This window comes from Sorex araneus, chromosome X (assembly GCF_027595985.1).
Source record: "Sorex araneus isolate mSorAra2 chromosome X, mSorAra2.pri, whole genome shotgun sequence".
Lineage (NCBI taxonomy): Eukaryota > Metazoa > Chordata > Mammalia > Eulipotyphla > Soricidae > Sorex > Sorex araneus.
The window spans coordinates 59,088,216-59,102,103 of NC_073313.1; the positions used below are offsets into that span (position 1 = coordinate 59,088,216).

The 13,888-nt window shown below is 55.5% G+C and overlaps 1 protein-coding gene across 7 annotated transcripts; it reads right to left on the reverse strand.

Annotated features, from left to right (window-relative positions):
• Positions 1 to 1,996: 1,996 nt before the first annotated feature.
• ZFP92 (ZFP92 zinc finger protein) lies at positions 1,997 to 12,714 on the reverse strand. Of its 7 annotated transcripts, none has more exons than XR_008627465.1 (6): positions 12,297 to 12,714; positions 8,693 to 8,742; positions 8,109 to 8,235; positions 6,724 to 6,822; positions 3,376 to 6,471; positions 1,997 to 2,227 (listed from the first exon to the last, which is right to left on the reverse strand). XR_008627465.1 is itself a non-coding variant. In XM_055123534.1 (6 exons), exons 2-5 carry the CDS (start codon positions 8,723 to 8,725, stop codon positions 5,486 to 5,488), a joined length of 1,245 nt encoding a protein of 414 aa, XP_054979509.1. In that variant the 5' UTR covers positions 8,726 to 8,742; positions 12,297 to 12,714; the 3' UTR covers positions 1,997 to 2,227; positions 5,447 to 5,485. The 7 variants fall into 7 exon arrangements, 6 of the variants coding, with proteins under 6 accessions (XP_054979509.1, XP_054979508.1, XP_054979507.1 ...); XM_055123534.1 differs by having other exon boundaries at positions 5,447 to 6,471; XM_055123533.1 differs by having other exon boundaries at positions 1,997 to 3,915; positions 5,447 to 6,471.
• Positions 12,715 to 13,888: the final 1,174 nt, after the last annotated feature.

Consider the following 13,888-nt stretch of genomic DNA (forward strand, 5'->3'; position numbering starts at 1 on the left):
ATATACTATCATTCTGAGCCCCCCTGGCCCTACCATGTGCAGGGATGGCTGGGTAAGACCCCTCCCCAGTGAAGACAGATACCCTCGGGGCTGTTTTCAGATGCGTCCTGCCCAGAGGGCTCCTAGCCCCAGCGTGCTCCCAGCCCAATTCTTGGCTTTAGTTTGTGGACATAGGCAACATCTTTGACAACAGAATTGAGGTGATTAAAGGAGCTTGAGAGATGGGGAGGGGTGTGTCAGACTAGAAGTGACACTAGGACTGTGGTGGTGGGGGTAATCTTTGGAACTCTGGAAATGGTGGGATGGCAGGAAGTGCATTGAAAGCATCAGTGTGGGGGTCTGAGCAATAGTACACTGGGGAGGACACTTGGGTTGCATGTGGCCAACCTGGATTCGATCCCCACCATCCCATATGGTACCGCGAGTACCACCAGGAGTAATTCATGAGTGAAGAGCCAGGAGTAACCCAGGGGCATTGCCGGGTGTGACCAAAAAAGCCCCCCTAACAAAAGCATTAACACTAATGTAACCATATGACTTAAACACAATATTTAAAAAGCATGTTTAGAAGTACGACAAACTTAGGAGGGACACATTGACTGACGGTGATATGTCACGATGCAATGAAGGAAGCAACCAGAGTTGACTCACACAACCCCACTGAGTTTGGGCAAAAGTGCCAAGTGCTGGCCCTGGGGGAAGAAGAGCTGGGAAGGCTGATGCGCCCCCTACAGGGAGAGCTGAACATTAGCCTCGCAGGACACATCCAATTGGCCCCAACACCACAGACTTAAGGGATGGGGGTAGTATTGAAAGGAGACAACTTCTTTGGTGGCTTCTTTTCCTGGGGACCTATGCCTGACGGTGCTCGGGGCTTACTCCTGGCAGGCGTGCAGGAGCCAATGCGCAGCCAGGGACTGAACCTGGGCCAGCTGCGTGCAAAGCAAGCGCCCTACCTGCTATCTCCCTTTACTATCTCTCTGGCTCCTTTGATTTTGTTCGGTTCATGTCACACCTGGCAGTGCTCCAGGCCTAGTCCCAGATCAGTGCTCGAATCACCCCCAGCGAAGCTTGGGGGAACTTGTATGTCGGGGCTACTGCATTCCAGTCTTTGAGTCAGCCCCGCCTTACTAACCGGCTCTTGGAAAACAGAATCCGATCGTAGTGATGTGGGTTTTACAAAGATTTCTTAGTTATGATATAAAAAGCACATGCTGTATAATTTAAAATTCAGCAATTGAGTTCATCAAGATAAAACAACTTCTGCCCTTAAAACACGGTTATCGGAAGGCAGGGGAGATAGGACAGAGGGTAGGGCACGTGTCTTGCACATGGCTGACCTGGGTGTCATCCCTGGCACCCCATATGGTCTCAAGCTTTCAGGATTGATTCCTGGGTACAGAGCCAGGAATAAGCCCTGAGCACCACCAGGTTTAGTCCCCCCACAAAAAAAAATGGAATAGGTGTGTGGCTGGAAAGAGAGTAGTGCAGTGGGTTAGAGCTTACAACCAACAGCCAACCCAGGTGTTTTGGTCTCTGGTACCACATAGGATCTCCTGAGCCCACCAGGAGTGATCCCTGAATGCAAGGCCAGGAGGAATTCCTAAGCATCACTAGCTGTGGCACAACCTCCTCTCCTCTCCCCAAAGTCTACGACAATGCAAACTTAAGTTACTATGTGGAGAAAGTATTTGCAAAGCACATAACTGACAAAAGACTTGGATCTTGACCTCTTACATAAGCAAAGCCAAGCCATCAATGAGAGATCTGAATACCATTTCTGCAAAGCAGACACATGCACGGCCGTCAAGGCCTGAAAGATGCTGTGTGAAGACCCACACCTGAGAATTAGTCCTCTCCAGCCACCAGGACATGGAGGTCTGCCTACTCTCCTGCCCTGGGAAACAGGTTGGAAGTCCTTCGTGTTAATCAACTTTACCATGGCGGGAGCAATGGAGACACGCTGATACTGGTGCACAAATGCATCACATTTATTTGTCACGGCTGTGGGCAGGTGTTTGGGGGAGGTAGTGAGTTGGGGAGCAGTGAGTGTGGATCACCCGGGAGGACTATTTCCCACATGACAATCTGAGCACAGGGAGGGTCGGGTGGCAGCACTGGGTGGCGAAGGATGGACACGTTCACTGTCTTCCCTGCATGATGGTTTCATGGTGGACATGCAGCGGAACTCCTCTGCTTCTTGGGTGACTGTACGGCATCCCCAAAGCTGCCAGAGAAAGACACAGTGCAGCCTCATTCATACCAAGGGTGCTGGCCCGATACAGATCCAGCAGTAAACAGCAAGCAAGGGGGAAGAGTCTGAGGAGTGGGAGGCCCTGTGAGCATGAAGACACCCATTGTTGATATCCCGGGGTGTGGGGAACACCTGGACTCCAGAATGGCCTCAGTTCTCACCCTCCTTCCCCCAGAACCATTTCCTTGGAGTCTGGGAGAATCGAGCCTCATCAAGAACCAAGCCTGGCACAGCAGAATGTGGGGTCACTGCAGTACCCACAGCCACAGGGCAGAGCCCAGCATTGTGATGCCCTAAGCTGTGTGCAGGGGGTGGGGAAAGCTGCCCCACCTGCACACAGGTGGGACCTCAAAAAGTAACCCTGTGGATTCCACGAGCTCCATGGGAGCTCAAAGCTCTAAGCCCTGCCCTTACTTTCTTCCGGGGAGCCTGAGATCTGGCTAGGGTTCTCCTGCTAAACAGTAACCATGGAACAAGGATTTACGGAGGCCAAATCCTTGGCAGCAGAGAAGACAATAGTCACGGGACCAGGAGACAGAGGCCTGTTGTGTGAAAGCTGAGAGCGAGGCTCTCAGTTCCCACCTCTGTATAAAAGCGGGTCTGGCTGTCACTCCCTCCTGAAGGCATCCTTGTGATGGGGATGCCCAGAAGTGTGCCTAGGAGGGTGCCGTTTATGGGGTCTTGAACCATCCCGTCTGGCAGGGATGGAAGGTGACGAGTATGCACTCCAGCTCAGCGCCCACTTGGCACTGCTCTCCTGGAAGGAGGTGGCAGTGCATTAGGACGCAGGAGGAAAGCTCTAAGGGCAGCGCTCTGGACACAGATGGGCAAAGCAATGTGGAGTGGGCACCAACTCACTCCCAGACAAGCTTCCTTGGCTGGGTGCCACTGTGGTAGCCTGTCCCTGGGCTGGCAATGTCCTACCTTGCCACCATAAATGCTGTTGGGCCACTGGAGACCCATCTGCTGTCTGAGGTCCATTGGGAGAATTTCCAATGTTTTAGGGATAATAAGCGCTTCACTCTTGTAGCCCTGAGCACAGAAATACTTATCTCATGGAACCTGTCAGATACAGGCTGTGGGACAGGATACCAGCATCAGGCTGCATTTCTCCTTCTCACCTGCAGGATGGGAGTGCCGTGGGAGTCTAGTGGGAGAAAAGGCTTCTTCTGGGGAGAAGGGCAAAGTTCTCACGCCCTGCCGTCGTGGGACCCCCAGACACCCAGAAGAAGCGGCTGGGCTGGGCTCCTTTGAACAGCAGCTTTGGGGCAAAGGTCAGTTCACTTGGCAGGGGTAGACAGGGGAGGCACCCTCTCCCTGTAGGCTGGCAGGACAGGCCCGGCCTGGCATGTGTTTACTTCCTCGGTCACTTCCAGGTGTTTCTGGTGAATTCAATGGATGTCAGTCCAGTCCACAGCCTCCTGCCACAGCCATGCCTTTGGATTCTCTCAAGGCCCCACTCTGGAGAATCCCTTAAAGGACATAAGAGTTTCATGAGTCTTCCACCTGAAAACACTGACCTGTCATTGGATGGAGCCAGCGAGCATGAGGGATACCCCAGACTGTCGCCTCGCTCAGCCCAGCACCGGTGTCTTGTTCCTCCTAAAGTGGCAGGCCAGAGTGCTTCTTGCAGGACCAACACACACTCTATGCACGCATGACTGTTTTCAGGGCAGGAGAGATGGGAGGGGAGCGGCTGAATTGGCCATATTCTGTGAAGCCCGGAGCCAAACTTTCTGTGCCCTTTGGTGTTGGATATCATTGGTTTGTCCTTTCTCCCTTGCCACAGAGTTTAGGCTTATCTGGTAATAATCCCTAAACAATTCTAGACTACATTGGTATGTCCTGCTCCCCTTGCCACTAGGAGCTTAGGTATATCAGTCACACCCATCAAGGTGCTCCCGAGTTACTCCCACTCCTTTGTCTATATGTAATCACTTCTATGCTCCTTTCCCCAACTAGTTATTTGCTCTTCCTCTAATCAAACTCTGTTAATTTGTAAAGTCAGACCTTGCTAGGACAGTGAACTTGTATTGTAAGTTAATATTGTTTTTCTCCTCTCTTATGTCTTTTGAATAGTTTACTTTAAAACAATATCCTTTTTGTATGGACAAAGAAAGACAATTGTTAATATGCTTTGGTAACATGGGACTTAATTGGCTTCAAATATTATTCACTCCCGGGCATCTGCTTTCTCAACTTAAGCCTCAGCTGCCCTTAATTCCTAGCACCCCCAAAAGCAGGGTCCTGACGAGGGACGGGATGGACCCAGGGCAAGTAGTGAGTTATGTGCTACCCTGGCATCGAGATGGGCCTGGCCAAAGTGCCTAATGCTTAACTATATGCTAAGAGATTGGTCACGGACATGTCATGTCATGATCCAAAAGCAACGACGAGACTAGGACCCTGCTAGGGCTAGGAAAGACTAATCTTCCCTGAGCACTGTAGTCTGAGATCGAGGTGTCCCCAGGAGAGCAATTCTATAAGCTTAATGCATCTCTTGCTATGTCCATACAAAATGATTTATAATATGAATACTTATATGTTAGTTGGACAAGGAGAGGAGAAACACACCCATGGGATTCTGCTCTTGGGCGGGTGTCCTGCTGAAAGAGATTCTGTCCTAGTGGAAGCATCCCCTAAGGGATAGAACTTTACTCCCTACTGATTGTAACCACACCTATGTGTAAGCCCCAACCCCTCATTCTTAGGGATTTAACCAGGCTGTGAGAGTGGGCTGGGGCGAGTGCTGTCGAGTTCCAGGGCCAGTTCCGGGGCCTGTCCCCGGCCAGTCCCAGTGCGAGTCCCAGAGCCAGATCTGGAGAAGCCAGATAGAAATCCAGATCCAGAGGAGAAGGAGAATGAAGTAGCATGGGGGAGGAAGAAGCAGGAGGAGAATCAGAGGAGAATGGAGATGGGAATGGAATAAACTGCGATTAAGACCAACTGGCTTGCCTCCATTCCTTCCTTTGCCTGCCTCATCATCGCCATCAAGCTCCCCGGTGTGGTGCACACTCCCTTTTCTTTTTTGTGTTTTTACACAACTAGCGTCTCTGGGTGGGCACGAACCACCAACGTTTCGGTTAACAGCCATGGTGGGTTTTCTGCAGGTGGAGGAGACAGCCTTCCCAGCCACGATCCTGCCATGCATTTCTGAAGGTGACTGACCTTTGGTCTCCTCAAAAAACTCACCTTGCTCGCTGCACACTGTTTCTTGCGATCCTGTGGTGGCTAGCAGTGGCCGGGCTGCTCCTTGTCGTGAAGCAGCTGGTGTTTGAGGAGGTTGGGGCGTCTGCTGAAGACCTTCCCACAGCGGCTGCACTTGTAGGGCTGCTCGTCTCTGTGCACGCGCCGGTGCTGGCTGAGGCCTGAGCGACCCTGGAAGGCCTTTCCACACTCCTGGCATGAGAACGCCTTCTCTTCCCTGTGGACGTTCTGGTGGTGGATGAGCTGGGAGATCCCCTTGAAGGCCTTAGAACACTCGCTGCATGTGTACGGCTTCTTGCCGCTGTGGATTCGCCGGTGCTCAATGAGGTTGGAGCTCCGGCTGAAGGACTTCCCGCACTCAGGGCAGGCATATGGCCTCTCACCGCTGTGGGTGCGCTGGTGCTCCATGAGCGCAAAGCTGCGGCGGAAGAGTTTCCCACATTCGGGACACTTGAAGGGCTTCTCCCCGCTGTGGATGACCTGGTGTTTGATGAGGTTGGAGCTGCGGGTAAACGTCTTCCCACACTCAGCGCAGCTGTAGGGTTTCTCCCCACTGTGGATGCGCTCGTGCTCCTGGAGGGCGGAGCTTCTCCGGAACAGCCTCCCACACACGGAGCACTCGTACGGCTTCTCGGTACTGTGGATGATCCAGTGCTTGATGAGGTTGGAGCTTCGGTTGAAGCATTTCCCGCACTGCTCACAGAGGAACAGCTTATCGGTGCTTTGGGGGCGCTTGGGCCTGGGGCGTGCTTTCTGTCTCTCTCGGCGCTTTCTCCCCTGCACACCCTCTCCCTCCTTAGCCGCAGGGCCGCCTGTGTCTTTCTTGCTGCCAGGACCACCCCCCACAAAACCTGGCTTTGGAGCATCAACCCGTTTCCCTCCAGGAGTTAGTGCTCTCTCTGGCTGGCTGGCCGGCTGGCCCTCACCGCCATGTGGGAGATTGGTCTCTTGTGGTTCCTTGGAGCCGGGCTTCTGCTTGGAAACCCGTGACTTGCTCTTCAGCCTGTCACCTGTCAGGTTAGAATACCAGATAGGGTCACTCTTGACTGCAGATGAGGATTGGGGGGCAGGGAACAAGAGGCTCACGGACAGACATGAGCTGGGGATGGTGGCATTGGTGTCAGGTGGCATCGGGCACCTTGACAGAGGAGCTTTGTCCCCGGGAGATTTAGATGTGTCACAGTGACAAAGAGAATCCCCCAGCCAAGGCAGCAGCGTCCCTCCACCAGCCCCTGACCGCTCTCGGGGCCCCCTTCACTTACCTTCCTGCACCACTGTGCCCCACGTGCAGGGGGTTGCTAGCAAGGGCTGCTTGCCTCGTTCCAACCAGGCAATCAGGTCAGGCTTAGAGGATGCGAGTCCTGTCCATGGAAGCAAGCACATAGTTCGCTGCAGAGCTCAGCCCAGACTTACTGCCTTCAGGTTACAGAGAAGGAAGAACTCTCTAGAAGGTTCTGTCAGTGGGATGGTGGTGAGAAATGACAGAATCCCTCTAAGGAAGTTGGGGGTTCTGAAGGTGCAGGGGACATACAGGCACAGAGAGCCCCAAGCAGGGGCGGAGGGGTCAAGAAGATGGGGAGTTCATGTTTGGCCCAAGAAACGCAGCCCACTTGTAGACAGGGGGGAGTTCTATGGAGACCCCAAACCACAGAGGAAGAGGAAGAGCAGGGAGCCATAGGGGAGATAAGGGATTGCCGGCCCCCTAAAACCTGGAGTCCCCTGTGTCACCATCAAACAGAACCTATGCCTCACTTACTTATACTAAACTCATCTGGGTATTCCAGAACTTTCCTGGGAACCCCAGATCTGCTTGATGAGGGTAATAAAGAAGCAAAGGGGAAGAGGTTAATCTCCCTCTCTGATCATAAAAGTCAAATCTGTGAATGAGAAGAGGTGGAACCAATAGAACCCTGCAATCTCCAAGGCAGTGGTTACGAGGTGCAAGGTGGGGGAAGCCTGGCCTGGCAGCAGAGGGACGCTCTGGCTCCAGCACCCAGTCCTGAAATCCTGGTTCGTTGTTAAGTGGACTCTTCAATGTGGTTGTGGACTAGCTGGGTGCCTGCAGCTGCCCTGGGTCTCAGAGGCCAAGTCATGCCTTGTCTCAGGTGTCCAGGACCCCTGGGGCTTAATCCCAGGCAATGAGACTGCTGCTAGTCTAGCAGGCAGAAGGAAAGTAAAACACAACCCTGATAAAGATGAATCACAACCCTGATAAAGTTTTGGGACTAGAGAGATAGTGCAGGGGGCAAGTTGCTTGTGTCACTGCAGCTGACCCGGGCTCAATCCCAACCCCCTATATGGTGCCTGCCAAGTACCAGCAGGAGTAATCCCTGAACAGAGACAGGAATCAGCCCCAATAACTACTAGGTGTGGCCCCCAAACAAACAGACAAAACAAATCAAGTTTTGACAGTGGGAAACAGTGTTGATGGAGCTTGCATCTATGTTCGGGGTGGCAAGGGGTCAGTTAAGCCATAGATTTATCTGCTAAAGGTTCATGTAAACCCCGGTGGGGAAGGGCAGAGTGTGCACTGCAAGGTGCTTATCCCTTAGAGAGTACCTGGGTCACCCCGTGAGACTGGCCTGTATACAAGCTGAAGCAGAAAAAGAAACTAAGCCTGAGGGCGCGGGTGTGCGGTGGCCCTTACCCAGAGACACCAGGTGGTGGTAGTTCTCCAGCATCACTTGTCTGTAGAGAACCTTTTGCTTTAAACCCAGGAGCTTCCACTCGCCTTTGGTGAAGTTCATAGAGACATCTTCAAAAGACACGGACACCTAAAACAGAGCCATCCCCGTGGTCGAGACAGTTTGGCACGACACAAGCATCCCGGAGGCACTGGCAGCGAGGAAAGGGAACACAAGGGGCTCAGTAGCTGGGGGCGGTCCAGTGATGCAGAAGCAAGCAGCTGCTGGGGGGCCGGAGAAAGACAGAACAGCGGGGAGGATGCTTGCCGTGCATGTGTGGAACTGGGTTCCATTCCCGGCATCCCATATGGTCTTTGAGCACTGCCAGCAGTGATCCCTAAACACAGAGCCAGGAGTAAGCCTGAGCACAGCCAGGTGTGGCCCCCAAGCCAAAACCAAACCAAATGGAAATAAAGCAACCAAATAAGCATCTGGAACTAAGAAGTGGGGGTGCTCAGTGCAGCCTCGGCTGGCAGAAGAGGAGCAGAGTGGCAATGGAGGGGAAGAGGCAGAGGTGACGGCTCCCTAGTCGGGAAACCCCACTTACCTTGGGTTTGGCCTTTGGGAAGGGGACCTCCATGGCTGGGTACCCCAGAGCTGAGGAGGAGAGGGCAGCATGAGGGCCATCCAGCACTTGTCCCTGTGCCACTGATCTGGGTCCCTGGGCTTGTCCCTGCCACTCCAGTGGCTTCCTTGGGAGCCTCCCTCCAGGTACCACAGATCAGAACCAACAGGCATGCTGGGGGGGTGGGGCATCCCACTTTCCGTGCTGGGCTTCTGTCCCCTCCAGAGTAGAAGCCAGGTGACAGAAGTGGCTCTTTCCTCACACTGCCCGGGGACCAGCCCACCCTTCCTCCCAGCACCCCACCCTGGGGAGCTCCACTGGGACCCCAATTGCTGCCTCTGGAAAACTGCTGTGCAACCAGCTTCCACTACACAGAGCTGGGCTCTGGAGAAGAGAAAGACCTGGCTCGGTAGATCCACAGGGGTGGGCACTGCCACAGGGTGGGTCAAGGGTACAGCCCCAAGCTTGGTGTCCGTGGCACTGAAAGTGGGCAGCCACAGTAGCTGGCGAGAGCTGAGCGTCATGAAAGGTCTGAAAAGGTTTTTCCAGTGGCAAAGCAGATCGGGCCAGGCAGTGGGTTGTGTCCCACCTGATGGACATTAGAGTGAGGGGAACCCAGCTGGGGCGTGGCTGCAAGTGCCATGCAGGGCCAGGCCTCCCTTACAATCACTGCACCCTGCCATGGCCAGCACTGCCAAGAAGGAACTTGTGAGCCCTGTGTCTGGAGTTCTGGGTTGACCCTAGGAGTGCTCCTGCAAGACGACATGCCGAACCCAGTCACCAATCAGAGACCACGGGGCCTCAAGTTGCCTCCCCATCCTCTGTTGCCCTAAGCTGGCAAAGGCATAGGGGATACATCAGCAATGGGCGCACATGTGGAGGGTAGTGGCTGCCCCATTCTAAACGGCCTTTGGACCTGAGCTCCACTGTGTAGAGATGCCTGAGAACCACTTAAAGACACCGCCATGGGGTGACACCCAAAAGATGAGTCATTCTGGAGCTGGAGCGATAGCACAGCGGGTAGGACATTTGCCTTGCACGCGGCCGATCCAGGTTCGATTCCCAGCATCCCATATGGTCCCCTGAGCACCGCCAGGGGTAATTTCTGAGTGCAGAGCCAGGAGGAACCGCTGTGCATTGCCGGGTGTGACCCCCCCCAAAAAAAATAAAAAGATGAGTCATTCTCCTGGTTGGGCAGAAACAAGGGGAAGAGTCAGGGGCGTGGCTGGGTGATGTGGCCGCACTGGTGCCCGAAAGCTGGAGGGCCAGTGGCACCAGGTGACAGATACAGCTGTCTTACAAGAAATGGGCCTGAAAATGCTGGGTCTTCATCTCACATGAAATGAGTTCAGCAAAAACCAAGGGAAAAGAGGAAGATAAAGAAAGAAGCAAGCCAGGAGGGCAAGCAGATGACCATTCCCACCGGGAGGCAGTCTGTACTCTGCAGCCTGGTCACTCTACCTGCCTGCAGGGCAGCATCCAAATCAGAAAAAAATAAACGGGTGTGCCATGGGAAGGAAGCAGCTGTCACCTGAGACCCCCGGCCTGTCCCTGGAGAAGAAAGGAAACAGAATGGCAACTGGGGAGGTTTGGCTATAGCTGCTGAAGACAAAGAACCCAACCCAGAGGCGAAGCCGTCACACCCCTGTGGCCTGGCAGAATGGCACGTTTTTTTTTTTTGAGTGCGAACTTGAACTACTATTGCAGCCATGTTCTTGGAAATCTTTTCTCCACTCTTCTCACACACAACTGACCTCCTTACCAAGGGCGGGTCTCCAAGGCCACCTGACACCCCTTCTGTTAAGTGAACCTTGCCTCAGTAAAATCTGTAGAGGAGGGTATGGAGAGATCATGCACTGTGGAAGGCACTTGCCTTGCACTCAGCCAACATGGGTTCCATCCCTGGTACCCCACAGGGTACCCTGAGCCCCGCCAGGAGTGATCCCCGAGCCCAGAGACAGCAGTAAGCCCTGAGCACTGTTAGGAGTGCTTCCCAGCCCCTCCCAAAACAGGCTGGGATGATCACATCCTCTGGCTACATCTGTGTCACTGTGACCTCCCACCCCACCCCCTGCCCTGTATCCAGTGGATGTGTGTGCTGCAGGGGCTGGTCACGGGAGCTAACTCTGGTCTGCTCAAGTTTTGAAAAGTGGCTGTACGTCTAGTTCTTGAGTCATTTTTGGAAGACATTTTGAAAGAAGAAAAAGATATTCTCTTTTGTCCCCCAAAGCCAAGATGGACGGGGTTGCGAGCTTGCACAAGAGGGCACTTGGGCTGAGTACCGGGAAGAACAAGGTGCCAGCCGAGCCAGAGGGGTATGCAGAGTCATGTGCGCCTCATCGCCATGTCCCCTAATGCAACGCAGCCCCGCGGGGGAGGGGGCGACACTGGAGAGATGAAACAGAAGGAAGAATCTGGAAAGATCCTGTAGAAGGGGGCGTGGCTTCATCTCAAACCCGTGATTTTTGAGCAGAGAATTGAAGGTGGGGGAGCGGGGTGGGCAAAGGCTTCCCCGAAACTGATATAGGGTCCATCTGGCACGGGAGGGGGGGGCTGACACCAGAAGCTAGGAAGGCGCCCACAGGTGTCAGCCCGCAGAATCATACCAGCACGGGCGGCGGCGGCGGCGGAAGCCGAGCAGAGCTCCTGCGCCCATGTCCCCGGACAGCACAAGAGGGCGCTCTCCCTCCAAGAGAAAGCCAGCGAGCCACCGGCTCGACAGGCCCTCAACCCTTGTAGGGATAGGCAGGCTCCTGCCCTGGGCATATTCCTACCGAGGAGCCATCCTCTGGGATCCGGCAAGTCAACACTTAGTGTCGCCTCGGGGCTCCCTCTGAGCTTCCCTGAACTTAGATCACCGGCCATCTCCCTGGAGAAAGGACCCCAGGCCCGGGGTTGGGTCAGGCACCCTGGAGTTTGGCACGTCTGTGCTGGTGGCCCCAGGCTCTGCTAGGACGTCAGGAAGCGTTCCTTTTGATGGGGTGCGGCCCCGTACTCCCAGACCTCCCCATGTGCATCTCTGCGTCCAAATCCTCCACCTTCCCGGCTCCCCATTTCTCTCACTCAAGTGGCTTCGTGGCCACAGTGCTTTTGCCCGGACGGCTATTCCCAGCGAGCACGGAGCTGTCTGGGAGTTTTCTCAATGAAGCCTTCTAGCCACGCGATTTAAGCTGTCTCCCCGCCCCCACCGTTTCCCACCTGGATCTCTCCCCCAGCGTTTGCTGTTTACCGTGTGTGGCCCGCGCGGGGGAGGGGTGGAGGGACCACCCTGGGCTCAGTTTCCTGGATCTGGAAGGCCCACTCCGCTGGGCAGCCGGGGCGGGCTTGCGCACGGCGAACTGTCCGGGCCAGCGCCAGCCGCTCACTCCCCCTGGAGCCCGGCCTCCTTCCTTCCCAGGCTTCCTTGGCAGACTGCTCGCTGCCGATCCCGCATCACCTAGGTGACACTGCCCCCACTGGCGGGGGCACACTTAGGACCTCTGGAGCAGAGACCTGCGGGCAACGGGCTAGAGCGTCCGCGCAGGAGTGCACCCGCCCCAACGCCGGTGCCCGCGGTGGCCCGCTCAGGTGCCAAACCCGAACTTACCCGGCAGCTCGCAGGACGGCGTCTCTCCCAGTCTCGGGACAGCGGCGAGGCGCGCTCGGAGCAAGCCGGGGCGTGGGCGGCCTACGGGCCGTCTCCTCTCGTCCCTCAGAGCGTCTAGACGGAGGGGAGTGCCCGGGGCACGCTGGGGCGTCCCGATGCTCGCTCCCTCCCAGCCCTTCTACCTGCGTCGTGTACCGGAGGGGTGGGGGGGGGGCTCCGCAGGCGCCCGCGGGTGTCTGTCTCACGATCTCAGGCAGACAGAAACCAAGGCTGCCGCCTCCAAGCAGCCCTCCCGGGCGTTGCCACCAGGAGACGGCTGGGCTTCCACCGAGTCTTAACTTGGTTGGGAGCGCTGCCCGCGAGGCGCATCCTCCAAGAGAGAACCCGCATGCCAGTCCTGTCTGGCACCCATGCCACGGTCTCGGGCGCGGGCCGGAGCGGGCGGGGCCGGGGCAGCCCCGGTGTGGTAATGGGGGGGGGCACGGAGCATGCGCGGCACGGTGGGAGGGATGCCCAACCCCGCTCCCGCCCTACGCCCCACAGGGGTTCTGGCCCGTCTCTTGCTCACCCCAGGGATTTTCCATAGCTACCCAGTCCTCTCCAAGGATTCCGGGAGGCAGTAGTTTGTCCAGCGCAGCCCCCCCCCCCCAAAGGGACAGGGGTGGGGGGGAGAGAAAGTGTCTGGGTCAAGAAGCTCTCCTGGATTTGATCCGGATCCTTTTGTCCAGTCAGCCAGCAGGCAGGGGACCAACTCCCCAGAGTCAGGATGAAATGGGCGTCCAGTGAGATTGGACGGGGGATCGTGGGGAGGGATGGGCAGAGGAGACAAAGGAGGCCATGGCAGGGAGGTGGGCAGCAGGCTCCTTCCCAGCCGGTGGGATCCCTGGCTTTGCCTGGAATGGGCTCAGCCCTGCCCACCTGCCCTCCACCCCCCAGTGTCAGTGCCCCTCTTGCAGTGAGGGGTCTCCGTGTCTGTGTTCCCACGCAGCCTGCTTTCCAGGGCACCTCTTTAGGGTGTTTCCGGTTCAGAGGAGTGGGAGATCAGCCCTCAAACAGTGGGGAAGGCCCTCGTGGCCACTGGATCCCACTGTAGTCTGGCCCTTTTCGGGGTGGGGGTTGAATAGGGGAGAGCCTCGCCCTAAGCATCAGGTGACTGATGATTTTGGGGGAAAATGATCTTTTCAGACACAAAGAGGTTCAGATCTAAAGATCTGAACTGAGGATTAAGCAGCGATCATAAAGCAGCCTGACAAGGTCGAGAGAGCAATGAATGGGGCCACTGGGAATTATGAGGGGCATGTCTCGGCCACAGACTGGCAGTGGCCCAGTGTTACCCATGTGGGGTACTTTATTGCCACTGCCCCGCCTCAAAAAAACTTTGCTTGTAGAGAAGACACCTTGTCTGAGTAGAAGCCACAGGGCCACTTCTGCAGAGAAACAAATGAGTTCCCATCGTCCTGGGGCCATTGAGCAGCCCTGCAGAACTCTTTTACCTTTACAATATGAACTTTCTTTCTTTTTTATTTTTAGGCAATTCTCAGGAGTTTCTCCTGACCCTGAACTCAGGAATCACTCCTGGAGGTGCTTGGGGG